Source organism: Poeciliopsis prolifica, unplaced genomic scaffold, assembly GCF_027474105.1.
Source record: "Poeciliopsis prolifica strain line A6 unplaced genomic scaffold, Auburn_PproV2 SCAFFOLD120, whole genome shotgun sequence".
Taxonomy (NCBI): Eukaryota; Metazoa; Chordata; class Actinopteri; order Cyprinodontiformes; family Poeciliidae; genus Poeciliopsis; species Poeciliopsis prolifica.
Window position 1 is genome coordinate 403,394 of NW_026562495.1, and position 16,174 is coordinate 419,567.

The following is a 16,174-nucleotide window of genomic DNA, read 5'->3' on the forward strand; positions in this document are numbered from 1 at the left end:
TCATAAAATGTTTTTCTTAAAGTAAATTTAAATTCACACACCCTCTTCCTGGTGCCCCAAATAAAACAAGATGCAAATATGCAAAGCTTTTCATTTAGGACAGTTTGGTACAACATTAGGATATAATTTAGACATTTGCTAGTAAAACGTGGACCGTAAATTGAATCAATAATTTATTTGAAAGAAGATTCTTTGGACTACAAATAATTGTGGCACCACTCTGACACTTTTGACCTGATGAAATATTTCATAGGATAAAGGGTATTCTCAAAGTAAATGTGGGATTTTATATTTTGTCAGTATTCCACTGCAATAAAAGTTCTTATTTTTAGACTCTTTATGCTTGATCAAAATTAATACACTTTTTTTTGCCTCTACCTAAAAAGATGATCCCTGATGATTTATAAATTAATTTCCACTTTATTTTTAAGGAACAAAATGACATTGATATATAAAATGTCTAAGTGTCATCCAGAAGCTCCAACTGTTTAACTATCGCAATCAAATCATTGGCTGGAAAGAATGGAGTAGAAAATACTAAAACAGAAAAATATCTTTTATTATCCCACAGAAATTTCTGTGCAACAGCAGCAAAGTGACTATAGACATAAACAATAAAAACAACATTGTACAATAAGGAAAAATCTTCTATATACCCTGTAGTTATGAAAAAATAAATAAATACTGCGGTCCAGAAGAATGTGTGACAGAGTTGATTAGTTGAAAACTGTACAAAATGTAATGCCAGTTTGAAATAGATCAGTTGTTTCACTTTAAGAACTTTCTGTCAAATACATAGGGAACGTTTTAGGTCTCTGTAATCGACCTCATTCTCAACTTTAATAAGGCCTGTAACTCGGAAATCACATGAACATGGGGAGTCATGGAGTCACTACCTTGCGCAATAGGTTGGCATTTGTTTTGGATATTTTTAGGAAGTTCATCTTTAATAATGGTAAACTGGTCATAGCTAAAATACAATAGTTATGAATTTCTAGTTTAAGAGAAATTCAAAATGCAATTCTGAAATTCCAGTCGCAGTATACTATTCCAAGTGCATAATGGGAGGATTTAGGTTTAAATTGATGCTCGCCACACAATTTTATTTTATTCTTATGTTAATGTACAAAGTCAAACAAGCTTGCAAGCCTAAAAATGACCAGTCTCAGTGCTTTAATATTTTGTTATACTACAACCTTAATCCGCAAATGTTTTTTTTTATGTGTTTGTTTAAGGAAAACCGAATGAGGGACCAATCATTTAAATAATATTGCTTTCATCTAACAAATCACAACGCATTTCATAAGTAATACCAAAAGTGAGACCTAATGTTTTGGAAATTTCATCTCTGCTGCTGTTGCTGGGCCTCGGTCATATGACAAGGACAGATACCTCCTCACGGCCCTGCCCAGAGTCCACATGCGCGGCGCTTCACAAAGATAAAATAGTTCCTTGGAAAACTATCCCGCGAACAGCTGATCCCACAAAATTACGTCCAATATCAAAATACACTGTTTAGCTTGACTAACTACTGATTGTAACTGCAAGGAAACGTGTTGAGTTACACCCTACGAACTAGACTCTTTGTCTACGTCATGTTGTTATTGTATCCCTCCGCCAGTGGCAAAAAACAGCTGTGGTGAGCTAAAGCTAGTTAGCATTGAGTGTGTTTGTGTCAGCGGTTTGAGTCGTTGTCTGAACGGGAAAACAGAGTCAATTTTAAACCAGGAGTGACCGACTTGTTGTCTGTCAACTCTTCAAACGATGAAGTTTCAGTACAAAGAGGAGCACCCTTTCGAGAAGAGGCGGTCCGAGGGCGAGAAAATAAGGAAGAAGTACCCGGACAGGGTCCCAGTAAGTGGCTAACACGGTAGCACCTTTAGCTGACGGAAGACGCGGAAGCTTTTCTAGATACACATATTTTATGTTGTGACTGTTCGAAAACTCGAAATAGAAACACTCAATAAACACATAGGGTAATTCAAACGTATTTGGTGACGTGGTGGTGTCCGTTTTCAGCTTCCACGTTAATAAACATAGCCGTTAGCTAAAGACGACAGAGGTTATCGCAGTTAACAGGCCAGGTAGTCAAGCTAGCTTCCGGTGTCTCATCCTTATCTATATTAATTTAGAATTTTAGATAACGTATCAAAGTGACTGCTTTTTTTTCTTTTCTTTTCTTTTTTTTAAAGATGGCTATGTTTATTTTTAAGGGTGAACATTGAACTTGACTAGACATGGGCGGATTAAAAATAGTTACCCCTAAAGAAAAGTCTGTTTGTTTGTCGCCGGATATTCATTAGATTGTATAGGCTCTGCTGTTTACCTGATCCCGATCGAACAGGACGGTCTGGCTCAAAGCCTCATGTGACTGTGAGATGAGCTTCACCCTTTTCTCTTTCCGTCTAGTTGCACTGACATTACCTTCACATCCTTTATCAGGCAAGGCAACAGATCAATCGTGGACGAGCACAACAATTACACAGCATTTTTGGAAAGACTATTTCATGTCATGTTCTCGCCTTTGTTTACAACATTTGATCAAATCTATAAAAGCAAACACTTAATATATGCCGTGTGGTTGCAGATACATTTCCAGTAGAATGAGTAAGTTGGTTGCTATTTGGATGCATATAAAAAAAACTGTTATTTTTAGATTTAAGAAGACATTTGTCTGATTGATACATGAGTTTCTATTAGGTAATACTAATAAACAAAAATAAAAATGGGCAGCAGAGCACATTTTAAACTAAAAGAAATGTCAAATGAAACAAAGGACATTTCAGGTGTTAAATGAGAAAATTGAGTCTTTATTTTTCAGATATTGCCATGAAATGTTCAGTAAATGATCCTTGATAATCCATCTCTTTTAGTGTTTTGAATAGCTATCCGACTTGAAGTAGTCTCTTTATTCAGCCCAAAGGTCATGTTTGTTACTTGAGCAAATCACATTTTCGGCATTAAAAAATTCTGACATACTATTCTGCTATGAATCATATACATTTCTTTTGTTACACAAATGTTGAAATAATCTTTAAAGTATGTTGAAATCTTAAAATCTTGCACAGGCTAACTCAGCATGAACTTTATCAAACCTGTGAATTTTTGTGTAGCTGAAAACATCAACGTAATATTGTTTTTATTTAAAACTACTTGTACTTATTTTCAGGCAAATCACATGCAGCATTATAGAACCAAAGCTTGAACAATTAGCTGCTTCCTCTTGCCTACCTTGCTAACAGACTGTATTCTGTGTATATTTACCCTTCCCATTGCAAATTCTCAAAATGGCGTCTAACTTTAGCAAATAAAAACCTATTTTAAAAAGGACAGCACAGCCAGTAGGGGAACCACTAATCAGGCAAGTGGAGCATAACGGCAGCCGCAGTCTGATTTTCCTGATTGTAACACCCACTCTAACCACATCACCATCACAACGAAAGGTAAACATTTTTCATTTAAGGCGTCTCCCAATCACTCTTCTGTACAGTTAAGTGATGACTCATTAAAGCGCTTAAGGATGAGTTGCTCTAAGCATTATTTTTAGGTTCAAAGGAGAAGAAGAAGAAGATAAAAAAGAACTGGCTTTGTGTGCGCTCTATTTCCAAACCAACCACCAGATTCAAAACCTTCCTCTGTAAACACGTTTCCCTCTGGCTGACTTACCTTAGCTACTGTCAACAAGCTATTTTTGAATCACTTCAGCCCTCGCTCGGTCGCTCATTCGGTACTTCCTCAGATCCTTTTTTTTTTTTTTTTTTGTCTTGTCAAAGATTGAACACGTGGTCAAAGTACTTGGTGAACACACTCCATTTAGTGGTGAAGCGATAAATTCATTGATTGAGAACATATTGAACAAAGTTTTCATCTCTCCTTTGCTTCTTTAGGTCATTGTGGAAAAGGCTCCCAAAGCCAGAATAGGAGATCTGGATAAGAAGAAGTACCTTGTCCCCTCTGACTTGACAGGTAACACTGCACTTAGTGGGCTAACCTACGAACATTAAGTTTGTGTTTTCAACAACTTTTTTTATTTTTTTTTGTCAACAGTGGGCCAGTTTTACTTCTTAATCCGGAAAAGAATCCACTTGCGAGCTGAGGATGCTCTCTTCTTCTTTGTAAACAACGTCATTCCACCCACCTCAGCCACCATGGGCCTGTTGTACCAGGCAAGAACTCTTAACTCAGTTTTGTGACTTGTTGTATTGTCCCGTTTAAATTAAATAAACTCTTAATGTTTTTTTTGTTTGTCTTTTGTTTTTTTCTTCAGGAGCATCATGAAGAGGACTTTTTCCTCTACATTGCCTACAGTGATGAGAGCGTGTACGGGAGCAGCCAAAGGGAAATCTGATCTCCTCCTGCCACTTTCCCATCTTTCTGAGACCTCCATTGTTCATTCATTTAAATATTAAATATTAAATCCAGCTCTGCAGCCTAGACATCCCAGAGTAAACATGTCAACTGCACTTTCATCTCTACTATACGTCACTGCGCTCTCGGTGAACTCGTCTTTATTATTCTGCAGTCTGAATTGTATTTCCTCCACTCTTCTATAACTATTCTCATTATGTGGTCACTTGGCCAGTTATTTTCCTAGTGTCATAACTGATCATAGTTTAAAGGAAGGGGGGAAAAAGTGAATCTAATCTTAGAATTAAGTTGTAATGATAGTTGCTCCAATGTTGAGAAAGGAGGAGAAAAAAAAGGCAGTAATTCTTGATTTAAAATCAGCTTCTACATATAATGAAAAGTAACTATTGGCTGCCTAGTTGTGCTGACCTGCTTGGTATACAAATGTTTTGAGAGAAGGTTAGAAGTGAAATTCTGATGGAGTAAAAGGATAACTGTTTTGCAGCAGTTGTTTTCCTAGCAGAAGAATCTGAAGTGGTGAGCCTTGTCTTTTCTTTCCCCGGCTATTGACGTATGTAAGCACACAATGTCCTGCCTGCATCCGATGTTAGGAGGGTGATAGAATTCAGACTACACAGCCATCCTCTGCTTCCAGTGGTATGAATATTCTGTTGACCGCTATAATTATTGTTAATGCTGTTCAGTTTAGTTGGCTTATTTTCTAAAGGTCTTGTAAAGCTGGGCGCTATCTTCTTTTTTTTTTTAAGTTTGTCTTTTTTTTTTTTTTTAATGGAAAAACAATTTGATCTCTGTATACAGCTACATTACTGGCTATTTCTCTCCATTCATTACCATACCTGATAAAAATGTAATGAAAGTCCAGGTGTGTTTTATTGAATGTTACTCTTGATTTAGATGTTTTTGTCACTGGTTCTGCTCAGGTAATGAGTGCCACTTTTGCTTTTTGAGTTTAATGACCAGTTTCCGCCACCGCAAATACTGTGATAGTAAATTCCACCATAAAAAAAAGATAAGCATCTTTATTTAGAGCTGCTCCTTATGTGAAAAGCTGTATGCTCATAGTTTATTTGAACAACAATGATATTTTGACCCCTTGTAATTCTTTCCTGGGATGAATTCAATTTCAAATTCTTTGACAGTTTGTAATGATGATTGAATTGGGCCCATGAAAATGAATTTTAAAAACAAAGAAAAAAATTACAAAAACTGGAATAAATGACCAGAAACGGCTAAATAAATATGGAAATGGATTATGTGGCTTCTTTAACCTATCAGGGAACAAGACAGCCACCACAGCCTCATAGTCATCCTCAATTCCTTTCAATATCATAAGACTTGACTCGGGAAACTAAATTATCTCCTTAAATAATATGATTTGTTTGTCTGCAGCGTACTTTGTGTGGAGAAATTCTTCTGCCATGATTTATAATGGTTCAGTTGGACCCAATGAAAATGATAGCTGTTTGCTAATTGGAATAGAAATTTGATTAAAAAAATTATATTGCATTTAAAAAGTTAAATGAAGTTAATGGAGCAACCTCTTATCAGGCCCACAAGCGAAAAAAATTGGGCTACGAGGGAGGCGGGGCACCAAGAAACCAGGCCCTGTCACTCTACACACGGAGACATACACTGTCCTGCCCAGCAGGTGGCGGTAATGCATCTGGGTTTGTTGCTTACAGAAGAAGAAGTTTCTTTCCTCTTATAGTGCGTTATCCCGAGAAAAACGCTGAAAACAGCTGAAATTTAGGTTCTCATTATACGCATTGCAAATCGACAAAAGTAAGTTTTTCTTCAGTTGTTTCAACACTTGGCCCGTAGTTACTTTAACACACAGTAAGATTATCCACGTAGCTCGGCAGCTAGCTAGCAATGCCTAAAACGTCACATCTTTACAGAAAGAGTTTATGTATCAAACATGCTTCTACTTATGTGATGCGAAGAGCATCAAGACGCATTGATATGAATTTTAAGTGACCTTGCCTTTGTTCATTTCATGTAATTGATAACAGCTACAGGCGATGTTAGCTTAGCATTTAGCTCGTTGACACTTGCTAACTCGGTTTTCTTCAGCAGTTTAGACGTAGCTTTGTCAGTGAACATGCATTTAGGGATTGACTACAAGTGTGTGTTTTTCCAGCAATAATCAAAAGATACAAAACAAAGCATTGCTTCTAATTAAATTATATGTGTATACAGGTATATACAGGTAATTGGTGTAATTTACACCGACCCTAAGGTAGAAACGAATTGAACTAAGTTTTTCCACCAAAATTACCTTAATGAAGATGGGCGAGCAACAACAGGCTGTGGACAAGTAGAAAGACGGATTTACGTCATATAGCGATGCTGTCATGTCTTTTTGATCCGCAACCTCTCAGTAATTGATCCAGCACTTTATTAAATGTATATAATAAACAAATGAGGAAGCCCTGAAGGCATTAAGGTCTACACCATCATACAGGTAAACCAGGAATCCTCTGCACTAAACCGTGTGAAATGTACATTTTCAATTCCTGTTTTATGTCTTGCGCTGCTCACAAATGAAAACGCATCCTTCCATGCATTGAAGTATTCTCATGTCGTTTCTTGTGCTTAGCTGGCCCCTCCACTGCCTGTCACCATGCCCGCCCTGCTGGAGAGACCCAAGCTGTCCAATGCGATGGCCAGAGCCCTCCATAAGCACATAATGAGAGAGAGGGAGCGCAAGAGGCAAGGTAAATACAAAATAAACTTGTTCCAACAGCCGGAAGAAATCTGTTGGATCCCTCAAACTCTAGGTTCAATTTGATCCCTCAAACCTGGTCACGACAGCTCATCAGTCGCCAAGCATTCTTTTCTTATTTTATAAAAGACCATAGCTGCTCCACCATTTCTGGTTCGGTATGCAAAAGCATTTCTGCGTGTTTTGACATTTTTAGAGGAAGAGGAGGTGGACAAAATGATGGAGCAGAAGCTAAAGGAAGAGGAGGAGAGGAAGAGGACAAAAGAAATTGAGGAGCGGATGTCCTTAGAGGAAACCAAAGAACAGGTCCGTGTCTGTGGTTCCTCCGCTATGTTTTTGTTTTTTGAGTTGCATCTTAAGCTAGAACAGAGCCTGTGAAATAAATCTTTTTGTTACATTAACTCCAGGTCATGAAGATGGAGGAGAAACTTCAGGGCCTCCAAGAAGAGAAACACCAGCTTTTTCTACAGCTTAAGAAAGTTCTGCACGAGGAGGAAAAGAGACGCAGGAAGGAGCAGAGGTACCAGCCCGTCGGGATGCATCATTCCCCGATTGAGGCTGTGTGTTTTACCTGCTTTCCTCTTTCCTCTTCAGCGATATCACAACCTTGACATCAGCCAGCTACCAGCCCAGTCTGTCCATGCACACAGGACAGCACCTCCTCAGCATCCCAGGTGAAAAGACAGCCGAATTACTTTAAGCTACAAAAGTATTTTTAGCTAAGAAATCCAAGAATTATCATCAATTCTTGGAGTAATTCTTTGGTCCAATCATTTTCGGACTCTTAGATTTGTGTTTGTTTCTTGTCTGTTCTTGAATTTCTTTGGGTGATGACGCAGAAGAAATGCATAATGGGGGAAATGCTTCTAACACATCAGCTTTAATGTTCGGTCTGTCCAGGAAGCCCAGTGAGCCACAGTCGACCCGGCGCCCTGCTGGGAGAACGGAGCAAGCAGCTGTTCCCAGCCTCCGTCATCCCAGTAAGTACAGAACCGGAGCGGATGCTGAAATAAAATCATCCACCTACCAGTTTGTGTTTAACAATATAAACACCAGAACTACAGAAAACAAAGAAACAGGCCTGAAAGTCTAATGCCATTAGAAGCAGATTATTTCCATTCAGTTTCCATCTGATTTTTGTGTTAGACCCGTCATTATCAGACGGCCGGGTTCAGCTCCAGCTCAGCAGAACACGGTCAGTTCAGCGGCAGCCAGGGGGTCCACGAGCCCTACGGCGTGGCCGCGTCCCAGCACCCTTCCACCTACGCCCCCGGACCGTCTGTACCCGTTAGCTTTGCCAGCAGCTCTCAGATCAGAGGTGAGAAACTTGATTTTCTCCGCGTCTTTCTTCTTCTTTTTTTTTAAATGTGTGTTTGCATTGTTCCACTGATCTGTGGCCTCTCCAGGAGCGTCCGCTTTCCAAGCCATGCAGTACCTCCCTCACCAGCAGACGGGCTATCCTGTTCACAGCCACTTCCCCTCCCAGCCTGGTGAGTTCTGCTGACCTGAGAACAAGCAGCTGCAGCCCAGATAAATAGCAGAAAAGTCTCAGCGTGACAATATTCTGACTAAAGAAATAGATGTTTGACGTGTTAAAAGTTGCGACCTGTGCGTCTCTTGCAGGATTCATCTCTGGAGCGTCGATACCCCTGCAGAAGCAGCTGGAGCACGCCAACCAGCAGTCAGGCTTTACAGATGCAGTGAGTCGAGTCTGTTCAGTTTAATCTGATAATCACACTGAATATAAGTATTTACCGAACCACTCTGTTTTTTTTTGTTCTTACTCGATGAGCAGTTGCGACTGTTGGTCGCCATCGCTGCGACTCTGATTTTTAAAACTAAAAATTCACATTCAGCTTCTGATAGAAAATGCAACCCGGCCTGCTTACAGTTTAAGTTGTAGTTCAGTTTGACCTGCAGCCTCGGCACTCGTAGCCTGTTATTATGGCATCGTGTCCCACAAACCCAACTTGTTTTCTGCAGCCACCCTCCTTTGTTTACGCTGGAGATTCCAGGGTGAAAATGTTTCAATCGTTAGAACTAAACCCAGAAACTTTTAATGTTACTTCTGTAGAGCATAACTTCCATTTTATGGAAATTTGATTGCAGTTTTGTTCCGTTTCTTGTTCCGTCAGGGAGCGTTGAGGCCCATGCATCCCTCTGCCATGCATCCTTCTGCTTCAGGTCTGCTGCCCACACCCATGGTCCAGATCCCCACCGCCAAGGTGAGGCTTCCTCGTCACCCACTTCCCTCCTGGGTCACCTCTCATTTTTTAAAAAAAATTAAAACAGCTTTTTGTGACATTTCGTGTTTGCGTCTTCAGGCTCCGTTTCAGAGCTCCCCACAGGGAGCCCCCCGTCACAGCTTCCTCGCCCACAGCCAGGGTGGGCAGAGGTTCTACCACCACAGCAAGTAAAACACCTTCATCTTTCTTTTACTGCAGCTTCACCACCATGAGGAGGAACCCGTGGCGGATCACTCTGGATTTAAAATAAAAACGTAGATTGATTTGTGCCATAATGACTATAATTTTCACAGTGTAATTATTTTGACGTTTAATAAGCTAACGAGAAAAGCTAGGATTCACATGTTTCCGTGGTTTTTCCTTTCTTTCATTTTTCCACAACTTTTAATGAATAACATTTGTAGATATTCATTAAGAGTTCTGCTGCTTAAAACCTTATGGCCAGCAGGGGGCGCACAAGAGCATTCCATTCAAGCCCAAAAGTTATGTTAGCACTTAATATCTATGAAGGATTAGCATACTTTTAAATTTACTCTGTTAAATACCAAATTACCGATGGAAACAACTTTCTGCATTGAACCTTTAACCTTGTAGAATGTTTTAATTTTTACAACTTAAAATTTGATAATTTCATACAGAAACCACCATAAAACTGCAACAAAAAGACGAGAAATTTGTTAATTAGTTCTGATGAAACTGGAAATGTAAAGGTGTTTAGAGGTGAAATTCTGCTAAAAGGTTATAAGAAATTAATATTACCTGCAACATACAATTCTTATGACATCTTCAGTTGTCCGTCTTTTGTGTAAATCCAGGTTATTTAGACTCAGGTGCTAAAGCTAACGGCTAGTCTACTACAGATAAGACCAGCTTTGACTTTTACTGCCTTCAACATTTTCAATCTCAAACGTCAGAGGACTATGTGAAGAGTTTTCTGTTTAACTTTAGTCATTGTCAATTTTGGATAGAATCATAACAAAGAAGTAAATATAAGTACATTAGAAATGACGGCGGGAGGCGGTGCGCCGCCGACAATCTTCCTGTGTGAAACACAAACCACATAAAGCATTTTCAATCAGCGTAAATAATATCGAGGAAGAAAAAAATCTCAATATAATGCTTACATGTTGCAGATGTTTCTTAACTCATTTCTATAAGTTACTCTGACCAGGAAGACTCCAGATGTTTCAGGAAGACCATTGGTGGTGCACCGCCTCCCGCCTGCATTTCTATGTGACATGAGCAGAACCTCGTTCCACATTAAATCCTCAATTATCCTCCTGGAAGTGGTTTAGTTTTTTCCCAGCTATTAAATGGACCTCCAGATGTGGCTCAGTTGAAAGGAAGCTTATTCTGAAACTGCTCCGAAACCATTTCATGGTCTTGAACGTGTTTCAAACGGTTATTTTCTATCAAACCCACTTGTTTTCTTTACTCACCTGTGGATAGATTCACTCTGATGATCCCCACTCAGGCTTGTAAACTTTGCGTTAATACTTTGGAGCGATGCTGTTTGTTTTTTTATCATCCTCTGCAGCATTAACTGGCTTAAAGCATTTATTTAAAACTTGCTAAATAAACGATACATCACACCCGTCATTTTGCATCATCTTTATTACGTTTAGCTTTATTTGTGTGTTGGCCTTGCGGAGATTCTGCACCGTTCGGCTGTACGGACACGAGACGGTGCCGAACTTGCCAAAGATCGCCCACAGATCCTGGATCAGAACCTGGGAGCTCAATAAATAACATTTGAATCGTTTCTTCGGAGAGCTGTGAGGGTTTCTGCACAGCATCTCCTCAATAAATAACTTTGAACACCAGCAGAATTCACTCGTCATCTCTCTGAAATCGTTTCGCTGTAGATCTGGAGATGAAGCCCTTTGATTCAGCAGAGGTTTGTCAAACAGAAGTGTGATTACAGCTCGTCCCTGAAGGTGGCGTTGCTACACGACATTTGTGGATCCACTTAAAACCACTGTGGGACTCCCGTCTGGACTCTGTGCATGTACATCAATAATGTTTTTTTTTTCTTTTTTTTTTTTTAGCTGCTTCCAGATATTTATTCAAGTCGTCTAGTTGAACCCAAAGGAGAGGCGGAAAGCAAGAATGGAAAAAAGAAACAGAGAAAGGAGGGAGACTAGCTTGGACGATGCATTAGCCTCTCCTTTTCCTCCAGGTCCAGTGCATCTCATTCGGATCTGAAACAGATTCAACAGATGAATGTTTTGATCAGTTCTTTGTTGCCAAATACTTTTCTTAATCCAAGTAATTTCTTTTAGTTTTTCTTCCTGAATGCTCTGCCCAGTGTGAGTAACTTAACTGGATGAAGAAGAAGCTTGTTTGAACCAAAAATTTACCCCCCCCCCCCCACACACACACACACACACACCTGCAGTTCAATATGTTTCATATCGAAAGAAATTGTTGTAGGAAAATTTTTCTTTTGCCAAATTTTCTTATTTTGTAACTATGTATATGAATTATTTTCAAAAGCATCAAATGATTGATGTTTTGATCCGTTAACCTTTTCAACCAAACATTTTTCACTCTAACTTTAATAACTTCTCGGTCACTTTTTATTTTTACTTAAGTAAAAACATGTTGAAGTAGTGCTACTCTTGGACTGCAGTTTTTGGTTTCTCTCCCCTCTTCTTATTAAAGATTCATAAACGCAAACATCAGCAGTTTAAAGCAGCTGGTTTTAGGTCAACATCTTTTCAGATTAAACTTTCTCAGGGTCAGTTGCAGGAAGAGAGAAGAGCGTTTACCTGCTGTGGCTTATTTCCCCAAGGCTTTTATACCGACTGCAGCTTCCTCGTCCATTGCATTTAGGACAGTGATCTGGAAGAGGGAGAGAAGGGGATCGGGAACATTTCTTTGGAGGAAAAGCTGCAGCGGGGGAAAGAGCGTGCGCTGAGGAGATGCTACCGACCAGGATCTCCTCTCCGGCGTCGTGCCTGCTCTCGATTTCCTTTCCCAGGTCTCCCTCGGGAAGCTTCAGGTCCTCTCTCACCTCCCCGCTGTCCTGGAGCAGGGAGAGGTAGCCGTCCTGGATCCCAATCAGCTGCGAACGAGGAACGTGAATCTTTTTTTTTGTTCTGCGATGCATCACGTTGACACACACCGCTGGCTTAGCCCGCCACGAGGAAACGGCTGCTCTAGCACATGTAAAAGGGTCAAAAGGTGACAACGCATCTAAAAATGCTTATGTGACCCGAAGCTTCACATAAGCTTCGGGTTATGTGAAGCGCAGCGCTGGGACTGCGTGGTTTCACTTTAGCAGGAAACTCAACACCTGCTGCGTACAGTTTGGCAAGCGGCGTGGATTCCCCGTGCAGCATCGTGTTTTAGCCCAGTCTGTCCTGCTGCCACTAAGCTTTATGTTTGGATGTTTAGTTTTATAAATTTCCACTGCATATACTAGGGCACAAAGATGCAACGGCACAAAAATGGGGCATATAGTTATTTACTTTTGATATCACCTCCCTTCTTCAGGTCAAAAAGTTGGTATTAAACATTCATTTTCTTTATTTTAAAGATATTTAGGAACGTTTCTCCAAAGTTCAACCAGCCAGTCCACATTTCCAAATTCAAACAAAATATGGCGTCAGTCAGCTGTGTTGGCTTATGCAGCAAAAACAATTCTCGTTTGTGCTGTCATAATGTTTAAGTCTAAAAAGAAAAAGAAGTTTTCAGAGGATCCGCCAGGGATCGACTCACCTGGTAATCCATTCTTTTGATGTTGGGGACGTCCATGTTGTGGGTGGAAGGACAAATGTCTTCATACTTCTTGCCAGAGAAAATGTCGATGCCAACCAGGTGAACCTGCACAGGTACAGAAGACATACAGAAATATTTATGCAGACGTCTGCAAAACACTCAAGTGTTTACACTGAGAGGGGTGAGCTGACTTCTGGAATTTAAGTCAGGATTTATGTCAAATTATATAAAAATCTACTTTTTTTTCTTTTCTTTTTACCCTATATCATGTTAAAGATCAAAAAATGTTGGAATGATAAATAATAGTAATTCCCTGATAACAAACATGCGTGGAGTGTTGCTTTGATTAGTTCACAAATGTTTGAGAAATCCTCGAATCTCCCACGGCAAACGTTTGGGGGTGACTGAACACTTGCTCTCACAAAGTGCCGCCTGTTTCCATAAAGCTTCTCTGCTCTCACACTGCTGCCTGTCATGTCAGAGAGAGTAGGAGCTTCTTAAAGAGGCAGAGGCCCCATTTTAAGGTGTCAAGTTGCCAAGACTTTGGACTCCTTATTCCACACTTATGGAGGATAGAGCAGATTGATGTCACCTGCAAAAACTCGTAACAAAACTCCTGCAGCTCCTTCCGTGTTGTTTTTAGCGTCTTGTCAACCTCAGGCATGTTTCTGTCACGTTTGTTTGTGACAGAAGCATGAGGTTTCTGTCATGTTTTTACACAAGTTTTATACAAATGATCAGTGACCGTGGTGAGTGTGACCCAGTTGATTAATGTCCTGCAGTGGACTTTTTTTTCACTCTTCTTCCTGACTCATACTTTGATGCAATGAGTTCATTTTTATCCTTTGAAGTCGTTTTTCAATTGTAAAACAAAAACACCTCGAAACAATTCATCAGAAAATTGCAAAACAGCCGAAACACTGAGTGCCTTTAAATCTAGACTAAACCCCCACCTGTATACAGTTGTCGATTTATCTGATTCTGCATTTGTTTGTCTTTTGTTTTTTACCTTGGCGTGGCCGTGCTTGCCGGTTTTGGAGGTGGACATCTCCACGATCTTGCAGGGTCGACCTTTGAGCACCACAAAGCCGTTTTTGCGCAGCGCGGAGCACTGCATGGGGAAGGTGGCAGACGCCCCGGCATCACCGGTCTGGAAGTCCAACTCTGCATCCGCCATGGCTGCTGCACAGGAAAAACACACACATCACACACACACACACACACACACACACACACACACACACACACACACACACACACACATCAAAAACAAGCCGTATTTTTTTTATGAATGTCTGTGTTTAGACTGTTCTTTTCTCCCCCTCTTTTCTTTTGCTATCAGCCATATTTCCTTTACGTTGCTGGTTTTAGAATGAAAACCTTTCATATTAAAACTAAAAGGACGACAACCCGACTTTTTTCACTGCACACTTAAATCCCTATCTCTCAGTAGCAGCTTCTGTTGAAGGTTCACATGCAAACGTTGCACTGAAGGATGTAGTTTCACGCCTTTTAAATGCTCATTTCGTCATTTCTATACAAAACAACCAACAAGTGAGGAGGGGAATTATGCACGTTTTACTGCAGCACAGCGAAGATTGGGTTTATTTCTCTCAATTTTTTACTGTTTAAAGAAACAGTTGATCAAAGCCTTGCCACAATTTCTGACGTGTCTGCAAGTTCCCTTCAAACAGTCGTTTTCTCCTGTTTTCTATTGCTTGAGTGTCAAGTTGAAACACTGAAACAGTGACTGGGTGATTCTACTCACTTCATTATCGGTCGAGTTACATCAGTTAGTTGTTGTTCATGTAATTTACCGGGAATGGGCCGCAATAAATGTTCAACACTTATTTCAATTTTGATGTGTTTTTGACACACTTGGTGACTCTTTGATGCTTAGTAACATGTGTTATAAGAGGCGGTAATGCAGGTTAAGTCCTTCCTTGAGTCGTTTCAAGGCTAAACAGAAAACTTTTACAATGAAACCTGAGACAGGAGTAAATACATTTATGGGGCGTTTGGGGTTTTTTTTTCCAGCTGAATGTACAGCGTGTTATCTGGACCCTGTGTTTACACTGACTGTTGATAGTGTTCTGGATCACATCTGAATCACTTTTGGATTCTGCCTTTGACATTAGTTTCATTTTTATTTTATGTTATTTTATTTTGGCCTCTTTGGCTGTTGGAGTCCTGCCTGTAAACGGTATAAAACACTGGTAGTGTGTTACATATCTTTACATTTCTTTAAAGTTGTGTAACTATAGTGATCCTGTTAATATTTTCTCAATATTTCTGCTCTCGATATGTTTGAGTCTCTCTCTCTCTGCGGCCCTCAGCGGACCGGCATGCCGCCTGCCTGCACCCAGGCTGCGGCCCTCACAGCCAGCCTCCAGCAGCTAGAGTGGCAGCTATTATTGCCCCTCCACCACCACCACCACCACCACCACCTCCCAGTAACACTGACAGGAACCAGCAAACAGCTGAACACCAAGCGGGCCCCGGCAGGCAGCGCCTTGCGGACCCGGGTCCAACTGCTCCCCCGCTGGGATGGACCCCAAATGTTCGCCGTGTTTATTTAGTCTTTAAATCCAATAAGGACTCGCGTAAATTAGAGACGCGCTCAGAGCGCCGCAGCCCGCCTGGTGCGGAGGAAACCTCCTGCCCAGGCGCAAACACGCCCCTCTTATTGGACGAGCAGAACTTACTCCGCTGATAATGGCTCTGCTCCTCCGCTGCGGTCACTGTCCGGTCCGGCCTCTGCTCCTCCAAGACGATGTCGCTCCCACCTATTCTATTTATTTATTTATTTTTATTATTATTATTACTATTATTTAGCCTTCAGCTGATGTTGTTTCTCTGACTCATTCCAGACTGCTGTTCGCCTCCAGCAGAGGAAGGCGAGACGCTCCAAGCGGATCCAAAGCCCGCTTGTTCGTACGATGCGCAGCCTCTCCGTCCCTCTGTCTGCCGCTGTCATCCAGAGCCCCATAATAAACACAGGAGCATCCACAGACACCGCTTCCTGTTGGCTCTGCAAAACAAAACACTCACGCGACTCGGGAGCACTCTGCCTTACTTTAACTGGGCCGTATCGTCTCTATGGAGATGAAAA

The 16,174-nt window shown here is 40.7% G+C and overlaps 3 protein-coding genes across 5 annotated transcripts; 2 read left to right on the plus strand and 1 right to left on the minus strand.

Annotated features, from left to right (window-relative positions):
* Positions 1-1,630: 1,630 nt before the first annotated feature.
* Positions 1,631-5,227, plus strand: gabarapa (GABA(A) receptor-associated protein a). The gene is made up of 4 exons (XM_055024452.1): positions 1,631-1,854; positions 3,888-3,966; positions 4,048-4,166; positions 4,268-5,227. The coding sequence occupies exons 1-4, from the start codon at positions 1,765-1,767 to the stop codon at positions 4,346-4,348; spliced, it is 369 nt and encodes a 122-aa protein (XP_054880427.1). The 5' UTR covers positions 1,631-1,764; the 3' UTR covers positions 4,349-5,227.
* Positions 5,228-5,995: 768 nt separating this feature from the next.
* gps2 (G protein pathway suppressor 2) lies at positions 5,996-10,938 on the plus strand. Of its 2 annotated transcripts, XM_055024449.1 has the most exons (11): positions 6,000-6,150; positions 6,968-7,085; positions 7,290-7,399; positions 7,501-7,613; positions 7,688-7,767; positions 7,994-8,073; positions 8,240-8,411; positions 8,500-8,583; positions 8,717-8,793; positions 9,229-9,318; positions 9,418-10,938. In XM_055024449.1, the coding sequence occupies exons 2-11, from the start codon at positions 6,992-6,994 to the stop codon at positions 9,508-9,510; spliced, it is 993 nt and encodes a 330-aa protein (XP_054880424.1). In that variant the 5' UTR covers positions 6,000-6,150; positions 6,968-6,991; the 3' UTR covers positions 9,511-10,938. The 2 variants fall into 2 exon arrangements, with proteins under 2 accessions (XP_054880423.1, XP_054880424.1); XM_055024448.1 differs by having other exon boundaries at positions 5,996-6,150; positions 9,229-10,938.
* On the minus strand, positions 10,936-16,045 carry LOC129354899 (eukaryotic translation initiation factor 5A-1). Of its 2 annotated transcripts, none has more exons than XM_055024451.1 (6): positions 15,768-16,045; positions 14,072-14,241; positions 13,063-13,167; positions 12,275-12,406; positions 12,111-12,183; positions 10,936-11,540 (listed from the first exon to the last, which is right to left on the minus strand). In XM_055024451.1, exons 2-5 carry the CDS (start codon positions 14,237-14,239, stop codon positions 12,121-12,123), a joined length of 468 nt encoding a protein of 155 aa, XP_054880426.1. In that variant the 5' UTR covers positions 14,240-14,241; positions 15,768-16,045; the 3' UTR covers positions 10,936-11,540; positions 12,111-12,120. The 2 variants fall into 2 exon arrangements, with proteins under 2 accessions (XP_054880426.1, XP_054880425.1); XM_055024450.1 differs by having other exon boundaries at positions 14,072-14,244; positions 15,768-16,044.
* Positions 16,046-16,174: the final 129 nt, after the last annotated feature.

Coding starts and splice junctions, on each gene's coding strand:
- gabarapa (XM_055024452.1), top strand. CDS start 1,765: ATGAAGTTTCAGTACAAAGAGGAGCACCCTTTCGAGAAGAGGCGGTCC. Junction 1,855..3,887: donor AGTACCCGGACAGGGTCCCA/GTAAGTGGCTAA, acceptor TTGCTTCTTTAG/GTCATTGTGGAAAAGGCTCC. Junction 4,167..4,267: donor CCATGGGCCTGTTGTACCAG/GCAAGAACTCTT, acceptor TTTTTTCTTCAG/GAGCATCATGAAGAGGACTT.
- gps2 (XM_055024448.1), top strand. CDS start 6,992: ATGCCCGCCCTGCTGGAGAGACCCAAGCTGTCCAATGCGATGGCCAGA. Junction 7,400..7,500: donor TAGAGGAAACCAAAGAACAG/GTCCGTGTCTGT, acceptor CATTAACTCCAG/GTCATGAAGATGGAGGAGAA. Junction 8,794..9,228: donor AGTCAGGCTTTACAGATGCA/GTGAGTCGAGTC, acceptor TTGTTCCGTCAG/GGAGCGTTGAGGCCCATGCA.
- LOC129354899 (XM_055024451.1), bottom strand. CDS start 14,239: ATGGCGGATGCAGAGTTGGACTTCCAGACCGGTGATGCCGGGGCGTCT. Junction 13,168..14,071: donor GCAAGCACGGCCACGCCAAG/GTAAAAAACAAA, acceptor GTACCTGTGCAG/GTTCACCTGGTTGGCATCGA. Junction 12,407..13,062: donor TCAAAAGAATGGATTACCAG/GTGAGTCGATCC, acceptor CCTCGTTCGCAG/CTGATTGGGATCCAGGACGG.